The sequence below is a fragment of the Euwallacea fornicatus genome, chromosome 33 (assembly GCF_040115645.1).
Source record: "Euwallacea fornicatus isolate EFF26 chromosome 33, ASM4011564v1, whole genome shotgun sequence".
Lineage (NCBI taxonomy): Eukaryota > Metazoa > Arthropoda > Insecta > Coleoptera > Curculionidae > Euwallacea > Euwallacea fornicatus.
This window is the reverse complement of record NC_089573.1, coordinates 1,735,486-1,761,871: the sequence shown is the minus strand read 5'-3', so window position 1 is coordinate 1,761,871 and position 26,386 is coordinate 1,735,486. Positions and strand designations below refer to the sequence as shown.

The window sequence follows — 26,386 nt, the reverse complement described above, 5'->3', positions numbered from 1 at the left end:
TCAAGTTACGATTGAAATCCCACTTTAGTCTCATCTTTTTTCAACACTTTCTTTCCGACTAGCTACATTATCTTTCCTATAATACGAGGAACGCCATTGTGCACCAGAACGTGATTTGATTGAAAATTAATGTTCCAAAACAACAAGAAGAAACGAAACAAAGTGCAAAGAAACACGTGCAAAACGACGCGAAAGTGTCAATGGCGAATATTTCCACCTCTGGCACGAATAAGTCCTTCGCCCCGACGGCCCATATTTAAAATAAAAGGTCTTATGTCATCTTGGGCCAGTTTCTCCCATATTTGGATCAATCTCCGTCGTACGTCTTTCAAAGTGTTTAAGTTACGTTCCTTTTGTAATCTCATCCCACGAGTGTCCCAGAGATTCTCTATGGTATTTAAATCTGGGCTTCGAGCTGGCCACGTCATGATAGCAATATCGACTTCCTCTAGAGAATTTCTCACAACTCGAGCAACATGAGACCTGGCATTATCTTGTATCAACAAAAATCCTTGCCCTATATATGGCGCAAACGGCAGTATACGTGGATCTAAAACCTGCACTATTTACTTTTCGATCGTAAGCCTTCCATGTATGATGACAAGTTCGGGGCAAGTGGTCAAAGAAATGCCTCCCCAGACCATCACACTTTCTCCTCCGCCTAATGGGGTATATGAGATATTGCACTGAGTGTACCGTTCGTTAGGACGTCAATATATACGAAAATGCTTGTCATTGTTGTACAAACAAAACCGGGATTCGTTCGTAAATAGTACCTGTTGCCATTTCACCTTTCAACCAATTATGATGATTCCTGGCAAAGTTTAACCTCGCTCTTCGATTAACTCTAGTTAAAGCTGTAATTCGGGCTAGGTTTCAAATTCCTTAGACTCTGACGAACATTTCTTCTAAAAATTTGAATACTATTAGCATCTCGGAACTGAGTCGAAGGGTTCGAACTGTTACAATACATTGTCTTCATGCCGAGAGTCTCAAAAATCGGTCCTCGGAGTTGTTATTCGATTCTTTCCTTGTCTCGACCTGTGACCATAACTTCCAGTCTCTTTATATCTTTGTGTGGCTAGGGAAATGGTTATGTGACCAAATAGTGCAGCATTTCTTCGGCAACTCCAACCTCCCTTAAACAATATTAGTGTTTGGACACATTCTTCGCGAGTACGATTTCGTGTTTCACGTTGCATATTGATCAATAAAAGAACTTGCAAAAAATAGTCGTGACTAAGACTGCACCTGTATTTAACAATTACATTCATGCTTCGGTTGTCGATGGCCCGCTACTTACTTCGGTGTTTATAACGTTAATTAAAATCAATAAAATCATGTTCTGTTATAAAATGTTGTCGCTCATGTAATAGGAAAGATAATGCAGCGAAGCAAAAAGAAAAGGTTAGAAAAAGATGAGACTAAAGTGGGATTTGAATAGGAACTTGATAATGTAATCGCTGGACTCTATAGGGTGTTGCGAATTTTATGGCAACAACAAGTAATAATTCTTAGATCCGGTATTTATAAAAAAAAGAGGTTTCTATGCGACTAAATTTAATACACAAACGTTGTGGAAGAGACCCCCTGTCGTTAAAAAAAAGAATCGTCCTAATTGGACAAGCAGTTTTAATAAAAAAATTACTTTACACGTGTGGTGACTTTTTGGTGGTGCGGTAATTTTTCGGAGAAGTGTAATTTCAAAATGTAACACTGAAAATAAAAATGAGTTGTAGAGTTAACGTCCATATTGACTTAAGTATTTTACTCCAAATTGATCAAACGCGCTGCGCAAGTAAGTTCTAAATTTGGTACTGAGCATAAACAGACCTGACTACACCAAACTTTACCCAAACGTTGCCGTTATACGCGACTTCCTCAAACGATTATTTCGTTTTTTAGCCAGCAAAAAGTAAGGGTGTTTAGTGCGATATACTTTTTTGCATTTACAAAGTTGTGTGTTCACTTTGTGCTCACACTTTAGTCACACTCACATTTTACCCCGGACGAAACGAATGCGCCACGCATGTGTTATCGAAGCAAACAAAACCGAACTCGGAAATTGATTCTTGAAACCGAAAAATACTTCAGTTCCTTTATTCCCTTTGAGCAAGTAAAGGTTACTGGGAACGTTCGGATAAAATTTGGCGAGTTCAGTTCTGCTCGGAGCCACACACTCAGTATCAGACTTAGATGAAATGTTCGCTTTCTTTTACTAAAGTGCTCACGTGAACACGCACTTTAAGGTTTCCGGTTGTGCAGTTTAATCCGAACGAACCGGACGCGCCATGCAACCATTTTGCCAACGAGTACCTCGTTCTGAATGTAATGGAGCGCTCCAGATCTTTTTCCGAGCATTGTCAGCAAACGTCGTTCAAAAGGATTTCGTTGGTTTTTGACGTTCAGCGAACACGCATGCGCGTTCCAATTGTAAGTTTTTACAGTTACGACATTTGATAACAAAAGAAAAACCTTTAATCGTTAACTGTCAAAGGCACGTCTTTGGTAAGTCCGTGTCATTCGACTATTGTCTATTGTCGATGTGAGTCTTGGTGCGGCAGCGATGTGAAAATTTAAATCAATTAGTTCACAAGATTGCAATTATTGTCGAAACGTACATTATTCATCGAGCGAGGGACAAAATGGGGTTCATACGAGGTAAATTAGGACACACTTAGTTGGAGATAAGTTACACGGAGCTAAAGTTGTTGATTATTACTTTTCAATGCAAACTGAAACGAATTTTCTAAAATTGTATTAAATTGCTATGCAAACCCGTTTTCAATTCGATTTCGATTCGTTTCAAGGCCAATCCGTCAATTTTCAGCACTGAATGGGTATTAAAATAACATGGAAACACTGGAAAAGGAAAATAGTCTTTTAAATCAGAGGAAATATATTCGATAGTGCGTAGTCGTTGTTTTACTTTCCATAGAAATTAGAATTGCTCACATTTTAAACTCCAAAGAAAATATTACAATTTTTCGTTGCTCGTACTGCATTTATATCTATTTATAAAATTCTAAAATACCGAAAAGTCTGACGCCGTTTACGTCAGTGACGCAACTAACGTTAATCGTAAATTACGCATTTAGCTTCTATTTATTTTCAATATCTTAAAGACGTTCCAAAACTGACTTAAAAACTAATTGAAAATCAACATGGAAACACATCCATAATTCAATACTGGAAATGTTTTCAAAACGTTTTCATTTTGCATCAAAACGTTGTAATTATTTTACTTTTCAATTCTTCATTTCCAATTTAATTTCTAACGGCTCGTCAACGTTTCACTTCCGTCTTTCAATTGCTTTATCATTGTGTGACTATTTTATTGTGTTGAAATCCACGATTTTACATCCTCCCTTAAAATGAATTAAATGTGGCCCTAAATATTTGCTTTGTGGTCGCGCTTTCACCTTTCCTCCATTTTAGTTCAGAAAATCGTCAGCTTGCTACTTCCATCTCTATGTGTATGTCGCGATTCGTATGGTTTGTGTCAATTATTAATTCCTCCCTCTTGTGGGTAGAATTAATAATTGATCGGGTTTCTAATCACAAATCGAAAGGAAAAAATTGAAGTCGGTTCGCGTTACGGGGAAATCAAATAAATCTTACCAGTTCAATATTTATAAAACGAACTTAAGTTTACGTTGCAAACGTAAATTTAAATAATGTTTTAATATAATGTTAGGCGTTGATTAAAGCGGGATGAATAATTTAAAAATGAGCCGACCGTTCTCTAAAACTGATCTGATTGCTCAGCATTACATAAGTCCATATTCATAGATATTTAAATTGGAATTAAAATTGAACAATCTGGAATAGTTTGTTCTCATTGAATATTCTCTGTCCAGTTTCAAAAAAATCAATTTATTTTAATTGTGATCGTCGAGTTCCATTCTTGCAGCCCTCCTGCATTTAGTTCGGGCTTAAAGCAATTTGAAGTTCAAAGAAGTGCAAATATTCCTTGTTCTTTGAAATGCTTCAACAGGAGAAAACGCTAGACAACGGTGTAATGAAATGATGTAACTTCAGTTTTTCTTGAGATTACCTTCTTTCCTTGAACTTTTTTTTTTCGTGAAAATTCCGGCTTTGTTTCTAAACTTTAAAGAGAAATTATTTATTAACGAACATTGAAGAGCCTTGTTTTTCGCAAATTTTTCTTACCCCTTAACTTCTGACAGTATAAGAGTTCGAACATAAATTCAAACTTTCCTTGCTTCAGGAAAACATAATGCATGCGATTTACCGAGCTCCGAATATTTTTCGAGAAGTTGAGCCTAATAAAATTACCAAACCATAGCAGTACACACAGATTTCCTCGAGTGGAGCAAATTTCTATATCTAATATCAATCTTTCCGTTTTATAACTTCCACTGTTAATTTTTTTCTCTGATAATTCAGGCTGACTTCACGCTTTCGAAAAGCCGACTTTTTATAACATATTTTAACGGCGTAATTTATGCTATTGTCGTGAGCCCGAAAATCCGCAATTTACGGTGATTTACCGTATCTTCTAAATGGAATTTTATGACCTATTACCTAAAAACGCCCACGTTGTCTAAATTGAAGCCTCGTTTAGTGTATTACTTTTATTGTTATCCCCGATATCTTCCTCAAGGTGTATTGTGCGAGGAAGAGCACAAAGCTTCCCTCGAAAATGATGATACAGCTCATTGCTGAGCAGACTCACCGTGTCAACTTATTCATTAGGCACTTTTTAGATCATCCAAATATTTAATATGGGGTGGAATTGGAATATAGTTCTTATCAGGGACAATTGATTTATGTCCATGATTTGGACGCAGCATTTTAACCACCGGTTAAATTCAAATAACAGAGAATTTAATTTCCGTTGAACTGTAAACGATTCAATTCCATTGTTAAGCGTGGTATTCACATAAGAATCGGATGCCCCTCTAGGCGAAAGCGTTGACCGAAATATCTCTCGATCAATAATCTTTTCGGAACTATTTGCAACTTTTAGGCAAAGCTTTCCCTATTGTGTTTGGCCGTATACTAAATTCGCCTTGTTCGTTGGTAATTTAAGTCTATTTCGTCGCATCCCTCCGGATCCAATAAAAATTATTTTCATCATCATTCAAAGCAGTGACGCCTAAAATTTAATTTTGTCCCTCTCCCACATAAAACCGCTCTATCTTCCCATCCATAATAATCGTTTTTAAACACTTCCAAATAGAGAGAGAGATGGGGGCTCCCCATGCGTGTAACTGGCAGGATGTATTTTCCGCACGTTGTTTTGATTTAATTTTGTGTTATGGATAAAATCCAATGAAACACAATATTTCTTTTTAATTAAGCATTAGTAGATACGATTGTCTACTTTTTTCATCTACGTATAACGAATAATATTTCGTTCGAAGAGTGGAAGTTTATTAGACCCTCAAGGCTCTGTGAAAACGGAAAGGGGTTAATATTCTTCAGTAAAGTAAACTTGTAGAAGACTCTGTATTTTTATTTCGCAGGGAGAGCAGAGAAATATTAAAGTTAGAAGGGAATTTTCATTAGGAGACTGTTTGAAATTTGATCACAATTACTCACACCACAAGCACCGTTTAAAGCGCCAAGGGGGCGTTAGTGAGACCGAACTCTGACAGATCTGTTATGTGCTCGTCCCATCACCACTCATATTATTGCGAATGCTTTCGAATCCAAAAACGAAATTTTCCTTTCGGTCGCGTCAAGCACGGCCGACGAATTTCCCAATATTATCACCAGGCCGAGCTGAATCGATCGGGCTGAAGCCTCTCCAAAATACCGTCCATCAGGAAGTCCGACAGCCGCGGTGATAAGCAGCTGTCCCATGGACAGCTATTCTCCATCTTGATTTTATTCTGGTGATCTCCCGGTGGGATGCCACAGCCTGTAAGAGCATCGCGAATATTATCCATTCTATTATATAATATCAGAATCTTATCGATTCTTGCCTATTTGAATTAGTCTGCTATGTCAAAGAAGAGTGCTAGTCTGAGTCTAAACTAAAACTGAATAAGGTATTTTGCGCATTAGTGAGAGTCGTTTCTCACGACTTTTCCATGTCTTACGCCTAGTAACACTTACCAAAGGCCTATCGCATTGCCCCAGCCATCCTGGTGTTATGTATTTATCGAGAATTATTTCCAAAATTTCCATTAGAAAAAATGTCAAAGTTGTTGATCTGAAGGTTTGCTTGAAGGGTGCAGTTGCCACTTTCGAACTGAAGATCGTGCTAGTCCATGCTTCAAGTTCGTGTCCCAGCGTCACGCGAGTCCTGAACACTAGATTCAGCTATGGGAGCATGGAGTCCGGTCTTTCAACATTCCAGTAAAGCTTTTTCCTGGTATGGACTCCAATTTCCGTCCACTGTCATTTCACTCCCCCTTTTGGAATGAAAACCACGTTTGTCGATCTCCATGCTTGAGGAACATGTCCCAGTGCCACGCTACTCATGAATATCAGGTTTAATTATGAGGGCACTGCGTTCAGTTCTCTTTGTAGCATTACTCGAGCAGGAACTTTTACCTCACGAAGACTTCAATTTCCATTCTTTTCTCACAATGTACATGTGCCTCAACTGAAGTTCATGCACGTGCTTGGTTTATGATGACGATTAATTTTATTGTTGTGTTTTAGATTTTGCGTTAGAACAATCGACAGAGGACCTTAGCCCTAAACTGTAATATTAAACTTTTTAAATCGCGATTGCCGCTTGAATTCGGTTCGAAAAGCAAAATGTTAAAAATGATTGAAGGAAGATTTACGGAAAAAAGTTGAGCACCCCTCTCGTTGAGGCCGATGATTGACAAGTCCAGTAAGGCTAACAGGTATAAGTAAAAGCACCAAACTTTTCAATATCAAAGTTATGAACATAAATTTCGAGGTTATTAAACACGAGCCTTAAGGTTGTAGCAGTCTAAGGAATAAATCGATTGCTAAAACAACGAGATGTCGAACTAAATTTTGAACGTTGTATATCCATTCGAAGGATTTCTGAAATCCATTAACTGAATTCCTCCATAATATTTAATGGTATCGTCCGCCCAATCAAAGAACTTTCTAATTAAAAAAGAATTTGTTTAAGATTAGCACATCACAATAGTATTGCTCCCTATGCACAAAAAAACCGGATTCGCGATAGTGATCCGGTTTCTGTATACTGAGGAAATGAATAATGAAAACAAAAAATCCGTATTTTTACCTGGCTTAGACGGATATTACTAAAATCTCTATTTGCTCAAAATTTAATTTTAGCGGAATGGGTTACCGACTTGGAATGATGTATCTTTGCTCCAAGAGATAGCCCTAAAATCTGCGAAAAAGGATGTTTACCTCTACTGCCTGCAAAAGGGTTTATCTGAAATGCCAAACATTTTAATTATAAGTCGAGTTTTTAATGGTTACTTTCTGAAGGGCTGAAAGGGCAACGCTATTGTTTTTTATTTTCCCCGATCCCTAAAATTTTAATTTTATGCAGGAGAGTTGCGGAAGACTTTAAAAGTCCCTATTTTCCTTTGACCTTCAGAACTTTACTCCTGATCACACTAAAATCCATTAAGAAAAATAAACGTCTGAGGCATTAAATTTTTCGAATTTAATTACTTTTGTCATTAGAAAATGTGAGATTTTTAATGTCGTTCGAATAAACCTCTTAATTATACATATTTAAAACTGCTCCCTTGAAATAAATTAATTGCAGTTTTTATATTTGCTTAAGTTTGTAACCACGTTTCGCCCCTTCTGCTTCGTTAATTGGATGCTAATAAACACGATTAAAAGCAGGTAAAAATAAAATAAATTTTCTCGAATTGCTCTCATACTATGAGCTTGACCATTGGTTTGCAATTAATTAAGGAACATTAACAATTCAACCTGAAACCTAATGAAGGGTCGGTAGGTAGTAAAACATACAAATTTACTCCAGAGACCTGTTTTCTATAGAATAGCAATCGTAGTTCGCAAAACAGGACTAATTAAACGTAACAGGGGTAAGAGTATCCTTTCTATATTCCCTTACAAGTTTAATAATCCTTTAGGGGTATTATGTCCTGGTCATGATTACGCTTTAAAAGCCTTTGGTTTAGGATTCCTGAAAACATTACACCATGTATTAAATAGGCGATGTAGGATGTGCAAAATCATAATAACTCCACTCAAAAGTAAGGGTTTAGTGGTCAAGACAAAATTTAAACCCCCTAATGCGGAAAATCATTTTCTATTCCAGATTATCGATTGACCAACCAAAAGTACAGAAATTTCCTTGTAACAGGGAATTCGGAATAATTGGGGGTTGCTTTTTCAGATTTAAGCAGTGGCTAAGGAAGTGATCTTTAAATTTTGCTGGTTTCCAGCAGTAAAATCCCATTAGAATTTCATTCAGATTTGAGGAGAAACTAAGGTTTTCTTCAAACATGCGCAGTAAGTACACACACGTGCCTGTTGAAGCGAACAAGTAGAAACACGTATCATCAAGTGGTCCGACATCTTCTTTAATCAGTACTTGAACGCTGTTAGGGACTTTAAGCTATTGTTTTTTTTTGTTTGTTGTAAATTTTTATTTTGTTATGTATTTGTATTTTATCCCTTAAATTACGCCCATGTGCGGCGATATTTATTCTGAGAATACCATCTGGGTGCCAGACCACATGGCCCATCAGGCCAAAACCAAGGGTACGTTTCGGCTGGGGAATATGCTGCTAGTCAAAGGAAGCTTTCTCGATCGGGACTATTGCCACGATGGGCCTGCAATATTCCCAGAAAAGCGACTAATATGGATATTCCCCAGATGGCCGCGATTTATGGGATCCGGCGTAGCCATAGCCCGTAAGGGTTCTTGGTGGTGGTGCGCTCCTGGTTGGAATTCCTCGGGTTTAGTACTCAAGGGATAATCGAAGTAATTTTTGCTCTCTTTTTTTTTTCTTTTCGTGTGGAAGCTGCGTCGGTGTCGGGATGTGATCAAAATCATAGAGTGTAACCCGCCCAATTAAGCATTCTCCCTCTTCCTACTTAGGCCAAAAACTCTTTCATTATTTCAAATAAGTGCAAGTTAAACACAGTTCATTTTATGTAAACCAAATTGTCGTTTTCGTGGTTTCATTTATCGAAGGAACCCCGTAACAAACGCTTTTCCTTTTTTTGACAGATCAACATCTATCCTATTGGATCTCGTCAGTTCGAGTCACGTCGAGCCAATCAAACGTGTGCAGACATCGGTAATGTCAATGTCAGATATGTTCGGCGTTTAAAAAAAAAGATCCCGGTGCCATTTATCGGGTCCTTTTAGCCGCATCTCGACTAAGATATGACAGATGGCGCTGGTACGACCTTTTCCTACAGGCCCAACATATTTGCCGTCGCTTTGTCACTTTCTGCCTATGCAATCGACGTTTAATTGCGTCGACTTGCACTGAACTAACGAGATCTAATGGGTTCGAAATCGACCTTTCAGGTTCGAGGTGCTCAGGTACTCGATTTAATTAAATGCAGAGCGCTGAAATGAGGCATAAAGTTGTTATAGGTTTTAATCATTTAAAATTTGTGTTACAACTATTGCTTTCACCTTCAAACTTTTAATGGTTATGTAAAAATTCTTCTGTGCTACGCCCTCTTTGAAGCCTTACATGTCCGAAAGATTTAAATGTTAAGATGAACTGAACTAACGAGATCTAATAGGATTGAAACCGGTCTTTGAGGTTCGAGTTGCTCGGGTACTCCAGTTAATTAAATGCCGAGATGCAATGGAGCATAACGTTGTAATAGGTCTTAATCATTTTAAATTTGTATTATAATTATCGTTTTCACCTTTAAACTTTTAATGGTTGTGTAAAAATTCTTCTGTGTAAAGCCCTCGTTCAGTTCTTGCATGTTCGAATCACTTAAATTTAGATATATGGGACGTGCACTAAAAATCATTCGGATTAGCTGCAGATTCTAAATATCTAGTGGTGCATAGAGGGCAAAAAATTAAGTTGCTAGAGCAGATAGAGACTAAATTATGGGATTTTACGGTATTAGGTATTTAGGTACCACTTCTTTCCACACTAAATTTGAGGCTTCTACTCGAACCTGTGTATCTTCGAAGGAACTATAGTTCACTATAGGAGCACATATACTAGAAATGACGATTCTCTTGAAATGTGTTTTTCGGAAAACCTCAAATAATTAGGGATAAGTGAATCCGAAATAAATACAGTTAAGAGATTAAGGCTGATCAGAAATTACTGCTGAAAAAGGATTATAAAACTTCAAATTTACGGAAAAGAGCAAAGATTCTTCGCGGTAGGTACGAAAAGAGTTCAATCTTAAGGGCAACTACCATCAACTAAAGATAAAGGGATCTGAAGCAAAAAGGGCTAAAAGTTCCTTTGAAACAGAAATTGTTTTGCTCCTCAGTTTATCCATAACGTTTAACCCTTTAAATAATTAATTATAATTTTAATAATTCAAAATTTCAATACTAATCAATCAACCTGACGTAAAAAAATGCTTGCCGAATCACTGTTATAGTCAACATTAATCAATTTTAATCCGTATTAACGTAATTTCCAATAACAAACTCTATTTTTGTCCTCAGTTTTCAAATTATAAGGCACATTTACACCAGAAAAATTCCAAGCTGATGTCCACCCAAACGGGAAAATTAAAATTGAATTAGGGTGAAACATGTGATACCTTAAAATGATTTATAGCAGCCCTTAACTCGTGAATGCAATCAATAGAGACGGCCTCTATCGATTGCAGTGGTGAGTCAAAAGCTTCCTCCTAGAAAAAACGATGACCAACTTATGTTATTATTACGACCACATTCAAATTGGACTAATCAATACACCAGGGAAATTAGTAAAAACTGTACCTGCTTTATCACGGAAAAGAGCGCAAAAGGAGAGCCCGGTAAATTATGAGGCATTTATCTGCGGCTCTATAACGCGACGAATTTAAAAGCTTATAAGAGGTTTACTATAGTGTCACTATTAAATGTCAGCAAATTGCAAGAAGAATACGGAGGATACATTTGGTTGATATTGATTGTAAGAATTTGTCGATCATTAAACATTCTTATGGAAAATAAATTGGTGCGTCATACCCACAGCAGTTATGAATAGTACATGTTTTTCGGCCGAAACTTAGACCTTTGCGATGTAGTGAATTGATAGGGTGGATGGATCCCATAAACTGTGATCTTAATACCGTTGGCCCTGTTTGTACCCTGCCATTGTAGGACTAAATATCAGGGTGATTAGGACAGCTTTCCGGAACTTTATTTGACATCGCAGCTCTAGCTCTCGAATTAAGTAAAATTTATTATATGTCACCAACGTGATGTATTTTGTATAGAGATTAATAGCTCCCTGATATGGCTAAATACCATCAATTAAACTGATTAGCTCGGCTCGATAGATTGTAAACAAACTTTGAAGTGTATACTTTAGCTATATCAGACACTTAACAATTTTCCTTGTCAAATAAAAATTCCTGTTCACACAAATTGATTTACTACGTCAAAGGTTTATTAAAACTCTATGATGGGCTTAAGCGGCTTTTTATTTCGACAGAGCTGTATTAAATTACTGCTGCATATTTGCAATTTTTCCGTAAACTGACGACGAGTGTACGGGATTCGATGATGCAACATTCTATACCATTAGGCCCTGTTAGGAACGCGTTTTTATTTTAGAAAATCAGATACATCTGTACAATTGTGTAAACATGATAGATTAGAGCAGATTTCCACAATAAATCTCTATCGTGCAATAACTCCGTGATTTATGCTTTTCTCGTTCAATGCAAAATATATATGTATATATATATATATACACACTTTCGCTTTTTGCGCTTCTGAATCATTCGTTGAATTCTTTCTGGTTTTTCCAAATTTGGAAACAATAAATCACCCGCGAAAAGTATGAGAGTTTGAGGAAAATCACGGTTTTTAATATTAAATTTCAGTCTCAAGTTTCAACGACGTAGATCAAAATTCATGGATAGTAATATAATATTCCGTTTAAAGTTTTCGTCTTCTCGTCATAACTGAATCATTTCCAGAATATTCTGGATCATAATATATATGTTTTAGGTTTCTAAGTCGGGGGAACTTTCAAGACTGATAAAATTAAATTAGAACCGTTTAATTCATATGTTAAATCTATTATGTCGCATACATTAGAAAACTAAATCCCGGGAAGACTTCTGCCTTACCTCCTGGAAATTATCCCTTAACTCAGGAATCTGGTTAGTAATTTTGCATTCGCAACGCGATAGGTAAATAGTGGCTTTCATTTGGTGCCTAGTCCCACCTGGTGGAAAGTTTATGTTTCAAATTAGGTATATAAACCAGATTTAACGTTGCGACAACACCTTACCTTAGAGGGCAATATTAAAAACTCTATGTCTTCGAGTTCATTACTAAATTACTTTAACGGAAACAATCAACATCTTTTTAAATTTATTTCCATCCGGCAGTTAACTCCGGCAAGAACGTTTTGATTTATTAAATTTATCAGAGAAAGTTGCCAAGTCTATTCTTACACGTTCTGTTTATCTTTGTTCTGTTTTATAGCATAACTAGGGTCTGTCTTCTATTTCTCTAATAAAACTGGATATAAAATTCATCTAAAATATACCAAACGAGTCTCGCTATCTTCAGAGTTGTGATTTCACTCTTTCAGTATTAGCATAAAACTTTTGACAGAGACTGGAGTAACTTTATCGGATATAGAGAGTAAAATAAGTTTATTTAAAGCTAAAAGATTCTTCTTGTTTTTATATGTATAAACCACTTCAATTTACTCACCCATTATGTATTAGACGTCTGATATATGGAGCTCTTGAACTCCTAGAAAGTCTGTAGAATATGCCATTTACTTTTCGTGAACGGATATTGATAGAACAGGCGCTTGCGGATGTATTATTCAATATTGCCCTAAGATTATTAATTAGGTCGATATCTTAGTATTCCGAATGAGTGAGAGACATAACTAGATTTTCCAAATTCATTCATTTTTACTCTTTGTATTCCGAGTGAGTCGTTTTTTTGTAAAAAAGCTTTACCGTATGATGAGCAACCTTACATTGCAGTGAGTCAGTCGTATAAACATGTGTAGGGAAACTCAGGTTCCCTGGGACACAAGTTAGTAAAATTTTAGCGCGTTTTATAATGAAGTAGTAATGATGACCAAAACATAGTCAAGATGAAGACTATATCAGTCTTGGTCTTGATAATACAAAATTCAACATTGTCTTGATATTGTGGCAAGATTCTTATTAGTTTTACTATTATATTGGATTGGCAATTAAATTCGTTCGGTTTTTTAGTTTGGAATAAAACACATTTTTTTATATACAAAACAAATTTTAATCAATTATATATTGACCATCTTTATTGATAACCTCTTGCCATCTCTCTACCAACTTCATTATGCCACGTTCATAGAATGACTGTGGCTTATCGGCAAAAAAACGATCAAGGTGGTTTTTAACTGCATCTTCATCTTTGGAGGTTTTTCCTTTCATTGAATTCTGCAGCGACCGAAATAAATGAAAATCGGAAGGGGCAAGGTCCGGTGAATAAGGAGGATGAGCCAAAACGTCCCAGCCAAACTCGAGTAATTTGTTTTGCGTTGTCAAAGATGTGTGAGGCCTAGCGTTGTCATGATGGAAGACAACACCCTTGCGATTTGCCAATTCTGGTCGCTTTGTGCGAATAGCTTTTTTCAATTTCGTTAATTGGGAACAGTATAGTGTTGAATCTATTGTTTTTCCAGATGGTAGTAACTCGTAATAAATAATGCCCTTAAAGTCCCACCATACGGAGAGCATTACTTTCTTCTGTGACGAAAATGCATGTTACTTCTTTCCATGTTCACCGCTACACAATATGTACGATACTTATGATAGCCAAACCAAAGTCCGTAGAAAATATAAGAGAAACATGATCTTGCATGTGTTTATTTGACTTGCTTGATAGCATTCAGAAAAAAAAAAGCAAATCAGCATAAAACTTATACGGAAAGAAAACCGAACGAATTTAATTGCCAACCCAATACATTGAGCTTTGATACTTTGAAGAAATTAATGTTAAATTTTTACATTTGTTAAAAGCGCTCAAAAGGAAAATTTTCAGTTTTAGTCCCGCAGTGTGAAAATGGTCGTCATATGTAAAGCGACCCAAAAACAAATCATAACAACTCATGTAAAGCATCGTCGTTAAAAAGAAGACCAATTGAAGTAACTAATTCGATGCCGAACAGCTCTATAACTACCTATTACATATGTCATTGAAGTATGTCGTTTTTCTCGATATCATTTTGGGGATACACGTGAAATAAAAGCTATATGAATATACACATCTCCCAAATTGATTTTCCACGTGTTGGTGTTTGGGAAACTATAGAAGCCACCGAGCTGCTTAAATGAAGAAAGTTCTAAACAATTTTGTTAGCAACGTAATGTCGAAACCGCAACGGCGGTAAATTTTCCAGAAATTTTAAGAAAACGCAAATGTTGCATTTTCCCATCATAAATCCCTTATTTTAGAAAATAAAATAATAAGACAACGTTCCGGTTCTCTGGAAACATCATCAACTTGTATTTTTCTCATAACCTCTATATTTGATTCTTTTAATTCTTGTACACGGAGTGAAATAGTTGTTTTCCTGATGAGTGTGGAAAGTAGCGCTTTTTCGCAAGCAACTGCCGACGAAATGCATGCACAACGCAGAGTGGAGTTCGGTGAAACAATCCACCTCTCAACCAAAAATTGCAAACATCCAGTATGGCCCTTATAAGGGAAATATAAGTTGATGGTGTTTTCAGAAAACCGAAACTTTTTATTGAATTTACAGACTTCACGAACAAACGTATTTTACTCAAAAAATTGCTTAAGGAATACTTTAACCAATTTCAACTTTTTTCTAAAATAAAGGACTCATGATTTATTGGAACGAAAACCTTTGCTAAAAAAACGGTTTCCGCCGGAGCCCTTAGCAAGGGGTGCATATTATTGTCAGCTAGTTTTGACTGAGAATGGTATGCAATCCCCCCCTCCCATTTTTTTTACAACTAACTTGCATGGGAAGCGTCATTACCAGTAAAAGAAAAAGCGATGACAACGACCATTGAGGAAACTAATACAGGAATTTTTGCTTCTCTACTCGGAGTGGTGTAACGGGGATAGAGCGAAATATCAAGCGATGTTAGTTTTTGTCGATTTTGAAAAAAGTGTAAATATCTCGAAATCCACGATATTTTCGTGAAGGCAATTTTTTCATTTTCTGACTTCTAAAAGATGGGCCTTCCATCAGGCGACGTATTGTCGAAGGTTTGCGGGACACCCTGTATATACGTATAAAACAAATGAACTCTAAAAACGTCTTAATTTTGTCGAAAGGGTCGCTTCTCTGGCTGGAAAATATTGTTATGTTGTTGTTTTACAAAATCCAAAATGTTCGTAAGAGCTGTTAGAAAATCCCATTGCGAGTTCGGTGCTTGAAGACAATCGTAATTCATAAACTTGATAAAATATGTAAAATTATCAACATTTCGTGATAAACCCGGCAATGTCTTCGTTTGATATCTCTCCAGTTTAAGTGCGTCATTGTTGATAATATGATCGAAATTATAGCTACAACGCTTGTTATTAATTAAGCAAAGTATCACGATATTGCACAGAACATGCATATTCTTGTGGGTCGTTTGTAGAGATTAAAGCGGAGTTTCGTTGTCTCTTGTAGCAAAAAGGAAGTTATAATTGAAGGGCTAATGTTCAGTGGTTTGATGCGGAACCTTCGTTCAAGATTAAAATAAGCACATGTAGTTCGGGGCCGTCGCCAAAGCGACAACTTGGGATTTACGACAGTTCTCGAAATAATTTGATGAAGTACGTTTATGACTGGACATATTTAATTCAACTGCGAGTATGTGTAATAAATCATCAATGCTGATGAATTTTTTTACCGGAAATGCGAGGTAACATTGAAAAAGCTGAAGCGCCATTCTCTTTTAAAGTTTTAAACAAGTTTCCTTCCGCATTCCAAGTAAATTTCAGATTCTAAAGTATCTTCCTCGAATTTATATAAAATTCCGCCGCATGATATCGGTAAGTTGTTCCCAAGAAAGACTGCTGCTGCACCTTTTCGAAGCTATAATATATCAATGTCAGCGATTTCTTTTCTTGTTTCAGCATGGCCAAGAGCACAAATTTCACCATCAGGAAACTGAACACTACGAACAACGAGTCCTTGTTTCAAGTGAAAGGTTTGAGGCCTTACACAGTTTATAGCTTCCAGATAATAGCTTGGAACGCGATTGGGCCGAGCAATCCTGGCAAGCCATCTTACTTTATGGTCACTTTGAGAGAACGTAAGTCGGAGTTTTATCCTTTAGTTTTTAAGGCTTAACCTAACTGTTTTTCTTCAACAAACAACAGATATATACTCATTTAGGATCAATTAACCTAGAACTGTGCCAGGTAGGTAATTAGGCATCTTAACATCTTCCTGCGCTTATTAGAAGTTAAAATTACCCGGTAAAAGCGTTGATTTTAACATTACAGAACTTAGCTAATTAGAGATTCTCAGAAATCGGAATTTTGGGGTTCACAGTTCACAAAAGCATACAATTTTTATCTAACCTTTAAGAATCGTAGATTCCATTACTAAGGTGTTTTTAGTACATTTCCTTGAAAACAAAATCGCGAAATATCTATTGAGAAAAATATCAAAATAAACATATAAAGAATAATTCTCGGAAGATACGAAAAAGTCATATTTTGTACATCTTGCGCAGTTATTCTACGTGGGATTTATCCACCGAATCTTTGGTTTGTACGTAGTGCGATCCAAATTGGTGATGCATATATTGGGATCTTGAAAACTGGAAAAGGTACAGCGATGATTAAGTGGGCAAAGTTTTAAAGAATATTATAAGAAACTCATATCCGGTTTAAAAATTGCTTTAACTTTCACCGTTTTCTCGAAAAGTAGGAACATTCTTCAAAGAATTAGACAATGAATTTTAAACTTTGCTTAATAGAGCAAGTTTAAAGCTCAAAGAGCTCTATTATACACTTTCACAAAGTGATAATAATAATGAGGTCAACAAGCACCTACATCGCGAAAAAGTTTTTTTTTTCATTCTTTCCTAATGTGCGAACAAACGATATCGTGTTCATAAAAATTTATGAACTTACTGTACATATTTTCTCGTAGGTAAAAAAAAATTTTAGAAACTCTTTATAGCTCAAAATGAAAGTAAATTTAAGAGCACAAAATCAAACCTTTTTCAATTTTAAGCTGTTAGCACCACCGAAATGTTTTGGGAACAAAATCTCTGAAAATTCGTTCTCTCACATTGAAGCCTTTTGGTTTTTTCTCTACCCTGATGCCTTATAATCAACCTGAAAAATTACTGACTGATTAGACCTCAGAAACGATAGATTCATTCTTGGTGCGTCATCATTTTCTGTTCAAAAGTCGTCCTAAAGAAGTTGCATCTTCAAAATTTGTTTCGATTTGATTTAAGAATTATTGCACAAAGCTTAAAATGAAATTTTGCCATTTTTCTTAGTATTTTCCCATTTTTCTGAAAAACGGTAAAAAGTAAAGCAATTTTTAAACCAGAAATAAGTTTCTTATAAAATTTTGTTGCCAAGGCGGCGACTTTAAAAAGATTGTTGCAATGCTGCAATTTGCCCAAATCATTTATTATGAAAGCAAAACAAAATTTTCCAACCAAAATTTTAATTTTATTCGTATCAAAATTTTTGTTAAGAAAAAAAATGTGTATGTAATTTTATAGCTTCTATCTGGACAAACCTGTGAACTAAAGCCATAGACATCAACGAATTACGGAAAACTCATAAATTGAGTGCAATGCTCAGAATATATCGCTTGAATTTACGTGAATTTGTCATAGAAAAAAACTTATCTGCGTCTGATTATTTTTATAAGTTTTGGCAACAAGGGCTACCTGAGGACGCCTGCCAGCGTGACGTAAATTCAATATAAAAGGCTCGTTGCGACTAGAGACAAAACAACAAAAAAGTTGTTTGCAAGATTGCCATTTTTTTTTATTAGAAAGAAGTTTCACTATTTCCCAACTAAAAGATATATTCAAAAAATTGACCAAGTCACTATATGAATTTTTCTTTAATCGATTTTACTGTCTTAATAAAGTTTTTCTCTCGAATTTCCTAAGCCTGCAAAAAGCATTAAAACCTTCCTATAAACTATACCAACATTACAGCACTATATTTCAATTTGTTCTTCAGCTATTATCTACGACAATTACTCTAATAATTATCTTACAAGTCAGTAACCTTTTCGTCTTTGAAAAGGTTGCTGATTTAGCAGACTTCTGATTGATTTTCAAAAATGTTCGAAATTCAATAAAAATTATTTATTAACCTTAAAGACCAAGTTAATCCTAAATATGTTTGAAGATTGAAAGTCAGGAAAATGCAGTTAAGTCATATTTGTTTCACATACTCTCGGGGGCAGATTCAAGATTTAATTAAATATTCTTCCGACCTGCAAAACTAAAACAGATGTTATATATATGATTAATTTTATTCATTTATTTACACAATTTTATCCACCATTTTCCAGAATTTTTGACAATTTCATCTTTTTGAATTAAAATAAAAAGGAAAAAAGAAATTTTATGTCTTAATCGGTTTTTTTTCTAAAGTCTAATAAATCGGAACACATCTGGAAATAAGTGTATGAAGTAAAATTCACGATAAAACTACAATAAAACTTCTCTATAGTTTAAATTGACAATATATCGAACAATTCTCGCGGTTATATTGGATAAGTCCTCAAGGGGCAACTTTATTACATCCACTAACTTCAATTTAACGCAGCTCCATTTGGGCTTAAAAAACATTCGAAAAGACTGCGGGAAATTGTTCGACGAAATTGTTCAGAAAAATCATAACGAAAATACTTAAAAGTTTCACGCTAGTGAGACAGATTGGCTGAAAGAGTTTTCGTGAAATTGAACATTTTCAGTCCCCGGAGCGATCCAAACAACAAAAGACACTCCATACCTAAAGTCGTGTCATTCTAAATCGATTTGTTATTGCTGTATACGACACAAACGATTTCTCAAAACGTCCATATTTTTCCGAGTATCGGCTAAAGGCATTTTATATAGTAAAGTTAAGGGATTCCTAGACCTGGGCCCTGAAACCGGAATATTTAACTTTTAAGTAATGAGACCTCCATTTACCAAAATGTAACAAGTTACCCTGATGACTAGCGAAATTTAACGGTGTGAGCATAGTTTGTCAAACACAGTTCCCGGCAATAGATTAATAATGTTTAAGCACCTTTGTACATTCCAGGAGTTGTTAAGAACAGCTGTGAACTAAGCACTTTTTGGATATAAATTTGCGTCCAGGATTAAATAAAAAACTGATGGCCCAAGAATAGCAGAGTAATTAAGTTTAGGTTTCTAGTAACATTTGGAAAAACCTTGAAATATAAATTAATCTCTTATAACAACCACTCGAATAATGATGGGAATTATTAAATGACCACCCCCACGGTGATAACTTTTAATAAATGACCGTACGTGCAGAAGTTTTTAATTCCCTTTTAAGAGTACTCGTGATTTTGTAGGAGTTTCCAGGTTTTGCTTCCGCCGTTCCAAATTGTTATTAACTCTCATCTCTTCATTAGCATGAAAATATTGTCTCAATATTAACACCATCACGCATTCAAAATAGTAACTAGAGTGAAATTTTAGCTCACCAAATATATACAGTTCCATGTTGCTCCTAATTATATTTTAAAGACAAAAGCTTGTGATTTTCCTAATTTACAACGGCATTTAAAGCGATATGAATTATTTCGAAAGTAAAGGAAGGTAGTAGGGAGCAACAAGGGGTGTTGCCGAAACTTTGGACAGAATACACAAGGTGAAGGAAAAAATACCAGGTATACCGGTATGAAGTGAGCGTCAGGATACCAACGTCTCGATATAGGGCGTTTGTTGTAAACAAACCTTTTTTCTTGTTTGCTTTGTTGGTGTGCAAACTGACAAACATATTTAGTGCAAATCAAGTCCTTGGGCAAATAACAATATATTATTTCATTGGGTCAAAAATGTCGAATTTTGTTCCACAAAATGATGCGGAAATAATTAATGTTTTGCTTTCATTCGAAGAAAAGTGCTGCAGAGTCGCATCGAATGCTTGCCGAGACACATGGTGATTATGATTCATCAGAAGCAACGTGCAAAAGATGGTTTCAACGATTCAGAAATAACAATTTTGATGTGCAAAATGAAGGACGTGGCAGACCACCAAAAAAGTTCGAAGACGACGAACTGCAATCGATATTGGATGAAGATGACACTTTAAGTGAAAAGCAAATGGCAGAAATGTTAAATGTTGCACAACGAACAATTTTTTGATCGTTTAAAAGCTACGGGAAAGATCCAAAAGTGTGGAAAATGGGTGCCGTATGAATTGAATGAAAGACAGATGGAGAACCGAAAAATCACCTGTGAAATTTTGCTTCAAAGGCACGAAAGAAAATCAGTTTTGCATCGAATTGTTACTGGAGATGAAAAATGGATTCATTTTCAAAATCCTAAACGGAAAAAATCACGGGTTGATTCGGGACAACCATCAACATCCACTGCAAAACCTGATCGATTCGGTAAGAAGACAATGCTGTGTGTTTGGTGGGATCGGAAAGGTGTGGTGCACCACGAGCTTTTAAAACCTGGTGAAACCGTTAATGCTGTTCGCTACTGATAACAGTTGATTAATTTAAGCAATGCATTGATCGAAAAACGATCAGAACGGGTCAGAAGACACGGGAAGGTAATTTTGCTCCATGACAACACACCTGCACACAAAACAACACCGGTTCAGGATATCACAAAACACTTGGCTGGGAGTCGCTACCCCATCCGCCGTATTCACCAGACTTGGCTCCTTCGGACTACCATTTGTTTTCGTCGATGGGACGCGCATTGGCTGAGCAGCACTTCGATTCCTACGAAGAAGTAGAAAATTGGGCGTCTAATTGGTTTGATGCCAAAGAGGAGCATTTCTGTCGGCGTGGTATCAATAAATTGCCAGAAAGGAGGTCGAAATGTGTAGAAATGGTCAATATTTTGAATAATTTTTTTGTTCTTTCCTTGCTAAAATTGGTGTTTTATTTTCACAAAATAGCGCTAATTTCATACCGGTAGATCTGCCATACATACGCCATTAACGTCATTCAGCTGCACATATTTTGAAACTTTATAATTAGTTTGTAATTAGGGTTATATGACAGCTATCAAATTCGAAATTAGTTCGGGTTAATTCAGGTTAGTCGACGTTAAGACGACGGGTTAAATGAGGAGTAGTTATGATTTATTTTGCTACATAACTGAATAATTAGAGAAATAACCGGGGGTGTATTTTTACCTGCAAATATGACGAGGGAATTTATATTACTTTAGCACCGGGAAGATTAGCGTAAATTTTACTGGCTTCGAGGCAAAATAAGACCAAATAAGAAATTGTAAAAATGTGACGTGGGTCTGGAATCTTCCCAGCCTTCCCACACTATAATACGCAGTTCAAAAGTAACCGAAATATGGTGTAAAGAGGTTCATTTCGTATTCGCGCCATGAAAGGCTTTTAATATTTCAAAAGTTGAGATTTGTACCGGCTCTTATCTTTCCATCCTCCGTCATATTTTAGGACTTATGTATAAATAGATTAATAAGGCAAAAATGACAAATATCGCAATAATAGTACATGAGTTTCGAGGGAAATACCAAAATCCCTACCTTTGCCGTAGGCGGTATTAGAACACACGTACTACGTCATGAATTTTTTATCTCCAAGCATTTGCCATAATGCTTCTTTTGGGGAACCACGATAATAGGGTAATCATTTTTTATTTAAGATGCAAAGATTACGCCGGAAACAAATATAAAAAGACTTATTTGCCATTTTTGCCAGAAGCCTTATCGAGAAGAGTGTTTTCGATATGAATTCTCCTACTTTCCTAGAAGCACTTTATAAGCAAAGATTGTGGCGAAGTCAATTTTAAAATGGGAATATGCTTAGCCGAATGTTGCCAATATATTCCAAAAAATGGAACTACAAAAGCATATAAACATGAGAACGAATTTGAGACGTTCAGATAGGTATCTGTTTTTATTAAAATTCAAAATACTTTCAATGGTGGGTGAAATATTCTCTATAAAATATTCACGATATGACTTACATAAAGGAAATAACTGTGAAAATAATGTTGAGCGGTTTTGTGCACACAAAAAATCGATAGCAGTAGGGACAGAACATTCCTCAAAGCGTCCTACACTGATGTAAAAGAGAAGCTACGGTCAAGGGTAAAAAGGAAATTTTAGAACGGTTGGATTAATTATGTCAATTTGCTTACTCCTCAAAAACTTAGATTTCCGTGCTTTAAACGCTATCTTAAAAATATCTATATAATTCTCTACTTTGTCCTCACACTAAAAGAATACAACACACATTTTTGAATCGTAAGAATTCTTAAGCTTGCCAGTGACTCGGTTCGCAACTCTATATCCGTCGTTTCTGCATGACTTAGAAAAATCGCCATAGATTGAAACCTGAGACTAACAATTTCGTGCTCGTTTTACGTTCTTGTTATTCAAGGCCGGCCGTGTTCCCACGTACTCCCAAACGTTCACCTTTCGCCTATGACAATCCGACCTTCCTGATCAAGACCCTACTAAAGACTTTTTCAAGATTGTAATTTTCATGATACGTTCTCACTTGACGGCAACTATCGTAATAAATGTCATGGTACATTACAACATACATACAACTCAATAGTCGCTATTGCACTGTCGACATAACGTTATTACAACAGTCTTTTCGGAATCGATGAGCTCGATCGGATTGATCCCTGTCAGCTGATTTTCAACAAATCGGATTAATCCCGCGCGATAGTCAACCAATGACAAATAGCCAAAGAGACAGCTCATCGATTGATACTCTAAAAGTGTCATTTTCAGGATGATACTGTTTTCACGAAAGTACACCCTTGAGAGTTCCCTCTGTAGTTGTGTCATTTGACTCTGCTGTCTCCTCAATATATGTTAAACATTACTGACAATAATATTACGACGATTGGTAATATAGGGGACACTGAGCGGATTGTTGATGTAATTCTTAAAATCGAACATAGAAAAATAAAAAAATCTTGAACACCAGCTGAATCAAAACATTGTTTAAATATTTAAATATCTGGACAAACGAGCTAGGCCTAGGTGGTATTGATTCTTCTCCGCTGATTTTCAACCAATCGGGTTGGCTCAGTAGTATGAGGATCAATCCAATTGGTTCAAAACGAACTGATAGAGATCAAGGCGATCTAGACCTATCAGATCGTATACATAGAGATTTAAAAGTAATAGCGTTTGCTATAATTACGGAATTATAGTACCACTCCTCACGTATCCGAGATTCATGGCACGATAGCTTTCTATTTAATTTATGACGCGTAATGGTATGTCTCGGATATCAAATAAAAACTCAAGTCGAGTATAGCTTGATTCTTGCATTGTTGCATTGTTGCATTGTTGCATATAAAATGAGCATAATATTACGAAATCTTTTAAAATATAGAAAATTACTCAATGATGTCCATATACCATGCGGAAAGAAAACTCTCTGGGTTCATGTCTCAACCATACCCTTTTCCTTGTTTTCCAGGCTTTTCCTAAGTTTAGTTTTAACAATTTCATTAGCAGCAGCCATAGCGGTAATTAACTCAGTGTTTGCCATATTACTAACTATTATAATATTATTAATATCAACAAAGGTTTGCACGTGTTGTGTAGACATCGGACTCTCGCAACACAACTATCGAGACGACTCTCAGTAGAGTACTTTCATGAAGGTGGTGTCATTAAAATGAGTTCATGAAAATGGAGCTTTTAGAGTGCCAGTCGATATTCAGTCTCATTTTTCCGCACCCAGTCGCTGTTGCAACGCTCTGATTTTCCCTCAATTACAAGTTTCGGGTTCGCCACCTTTAATTGTAAGTTTCGTGAAAATTTGAACTTTTTTAAAACTACCATTTATTGTAGTGACTGCAACATGAAAATGTTGTACTTGGACAAGTCCGCTTGAGCTATGCGACCCCCTTCCCCTTTAAAGGACTGGCCATCCATTTTAAAACGAATGGTTATTCACTATTAAAGTTTACTTTTTGTAACGTTAATGAATGAATGAAACGTTCATGTGTGAGTGAACAGCCAGGTTGTTCACAATCTTTACAATATCAAATCCGAAAGGTCTCCAAAAAGAACAAACGGTAAAAAATAAATTATTCTAAATAACTAACTACGTAGTACTAAAAAGAAATTAAGAACATACAGGGTGAGTCGGGAGGATCGTGCCAAACTTCAGGAGCGTGTTGTACATGAAAAATAAATGTAAAAAAACTCAAATGTTGTTGTCCGATTTTCGTTTGTTTACAAGCTATAGCGTAAATAAAATTTAAAAAATTTATAAATTTCATAAGAAATTCCATAAATTAATACGTTGGATTGGTCGTGATGGCCCTATTAGTTGGCCTCCGAGGTCTCCAGACCTCACACCACTAGACTATTGTTTGTGGGGTTGGTTTAAAACTGAAGTGTACAGAGTAAAAGTGGACACTCAAGATGTACTAATTCAACGCATTAGAAATGCTGCAGCTGCCATTAAAGAAAGACATGAAACAATCAGGAGCGCAACGAATGCTCTTCATAGACGAAGCCGAAAATGTTTAGAAGTTAATGGCGATATTTTTGAACATTTACTATGATATCCAAACGTTCATTTATGGAATTTCTTATAAAATTTGTAAATTTTTTAAATTTTATGTTTTAATTTTATTTACGCTATAGCTTGTAAACAAACGAAAATCGGATAACAACATTTGAGTTTTTTTACATTTTTTTTTCATGTACAACACGCTCCTGAAGTTCCTCCCGACTCACCCTGTATATATAAATTAAAAAAAAAACACAAAAACTATTCGATCACATTTAATATCAAAGCAGACTCTTATGAGACACCGACTTTAAACAATAAATAAAAATAAACAAAACTCATGAATAAAAAATACAATAATAAATAATGCATTTTTATCAGGTTTTTTGTAAAACAATCTTAATCCACAAATGGTCGACCACGAAAAATTTCATCAGCTCTCTATGTCAATATTTCACAATTACTACGTACATACAGGCTAATAAACGTTAATTAATGAACCTCATCCAATGAACGTTCCATAGGTTCAAAAATAACTGCTAAATCATTAAGTAGCAAGAATAGAGTTGTAATTATTTCGCCGGGAAGAATCATGGAATTTTGATGAAGACGCCAATTAGGACCGGACTATCAAAGCCGAGTATGTATATCCTCTTGAATGGTTACCATAATAATATAACTGCATAATTGCCCGGCAAGGGTACACCCGCAAATATAAAGGCTATTATTATACGTCCCTTCAGATATGTTGAGACGTGACAGCAAAAATTAAATCCCCATTCAGGGCCACAAATTGAATAAAATTACACCCTCAGCAATTTAGAAAATTGCCCTGCAAACGTAAACATCGGTGAAGCTACAGTAAAACTATGAAAAAGTTTAATATTGCGAAAGGCCGTTTGAAATTGATATTGGAAATTCTTGACGTGTCTAAGAATCAATTATTAATTTCAATTTTCCAATCGCGATGACGGAGTTATAACGAATCAAATATTTAGGTAGGCAGGCTTAATGTTTCTTTCCATTGCCGGAATTGCCCCTTGCCGTTCTGTAAAGGTGATTTTCGGAAGTTCTAGGAGGTAATTGGAAAACGCTGTTACTGAATTTTAGATATCATTACACGGGTATATGCTGCATCAGTAGGTTCGTTAGATTGAAATTAAGTTTGAAAGTTCAATTTCAAAAACAATTTTTTTACTGAATATCGTGATGGTACACTCCCCGACGAAATTACTAGCCACCCCATTTTTTTACGATAATTGTTACTTTTAGCAAACGAGACTTTTTAAAATTATTCTAAGTTTTACAACACTGCAAATACTGAACAAAAAACAACTTTTTGATAACACAAGTTAATTTCTGGTTCAAATACAAAAATAAGGTAAAATTATAAGGCGACAACAACATAGGTCACGCTCGGTTTTTAATCTTAGCCTCGTTGAAAACGCAGTAGTAATTTAGATTAACGCATGAAATCCTTTCCATTGGTATTCATTACTTATTATTTTTTATAGGTCAACGCAATTAAATTCAATTAAACAATGTCAAAAGAACAAGTATTATCGGAAAGTGAGAAGAGGGTTACTGAAACTACACCAAAAAAAAATCAACAATTTCAAAAAT

The 26,386-nt window shown here is 35.7% G+C and overlaps 1 protein-coding gene across 7 annotated transcripts in view; it reads left to right on the top strand.

The window, feature by feature from the left end:
• The window catches only part of Ptp99A (Protein tyrosine phosphatase 99A), a 286,683-nt gene that overhangs the window by 195,824 nt on the left and 64,473 nt on the right, over positions 1-26,386 (top strand). For 5 of the 7 annotated variants that reach the window (XR_010733676.1, XM_066299450.1, XM_066299452.1 and 2 more), the window contains exon 5: positions 16,181-16,359. Coding sequence is in view for 6 of the 7 variants with exons in the window: in XM_066299450.1 (XP_066155547.1) it covers positions 16,181-16,359 (179 nt within the window). In the remaining variant the exon portion in view is untranslated. Of the gene's footprint in view, positions 1-15,640; positions 16,097-16,180; positions 16,360-26,386 lie in introns of those variants that run through there. The other 2 variants (XM_066299455.1, XM_066299454.1) reach the window with 2 other exon arrangements.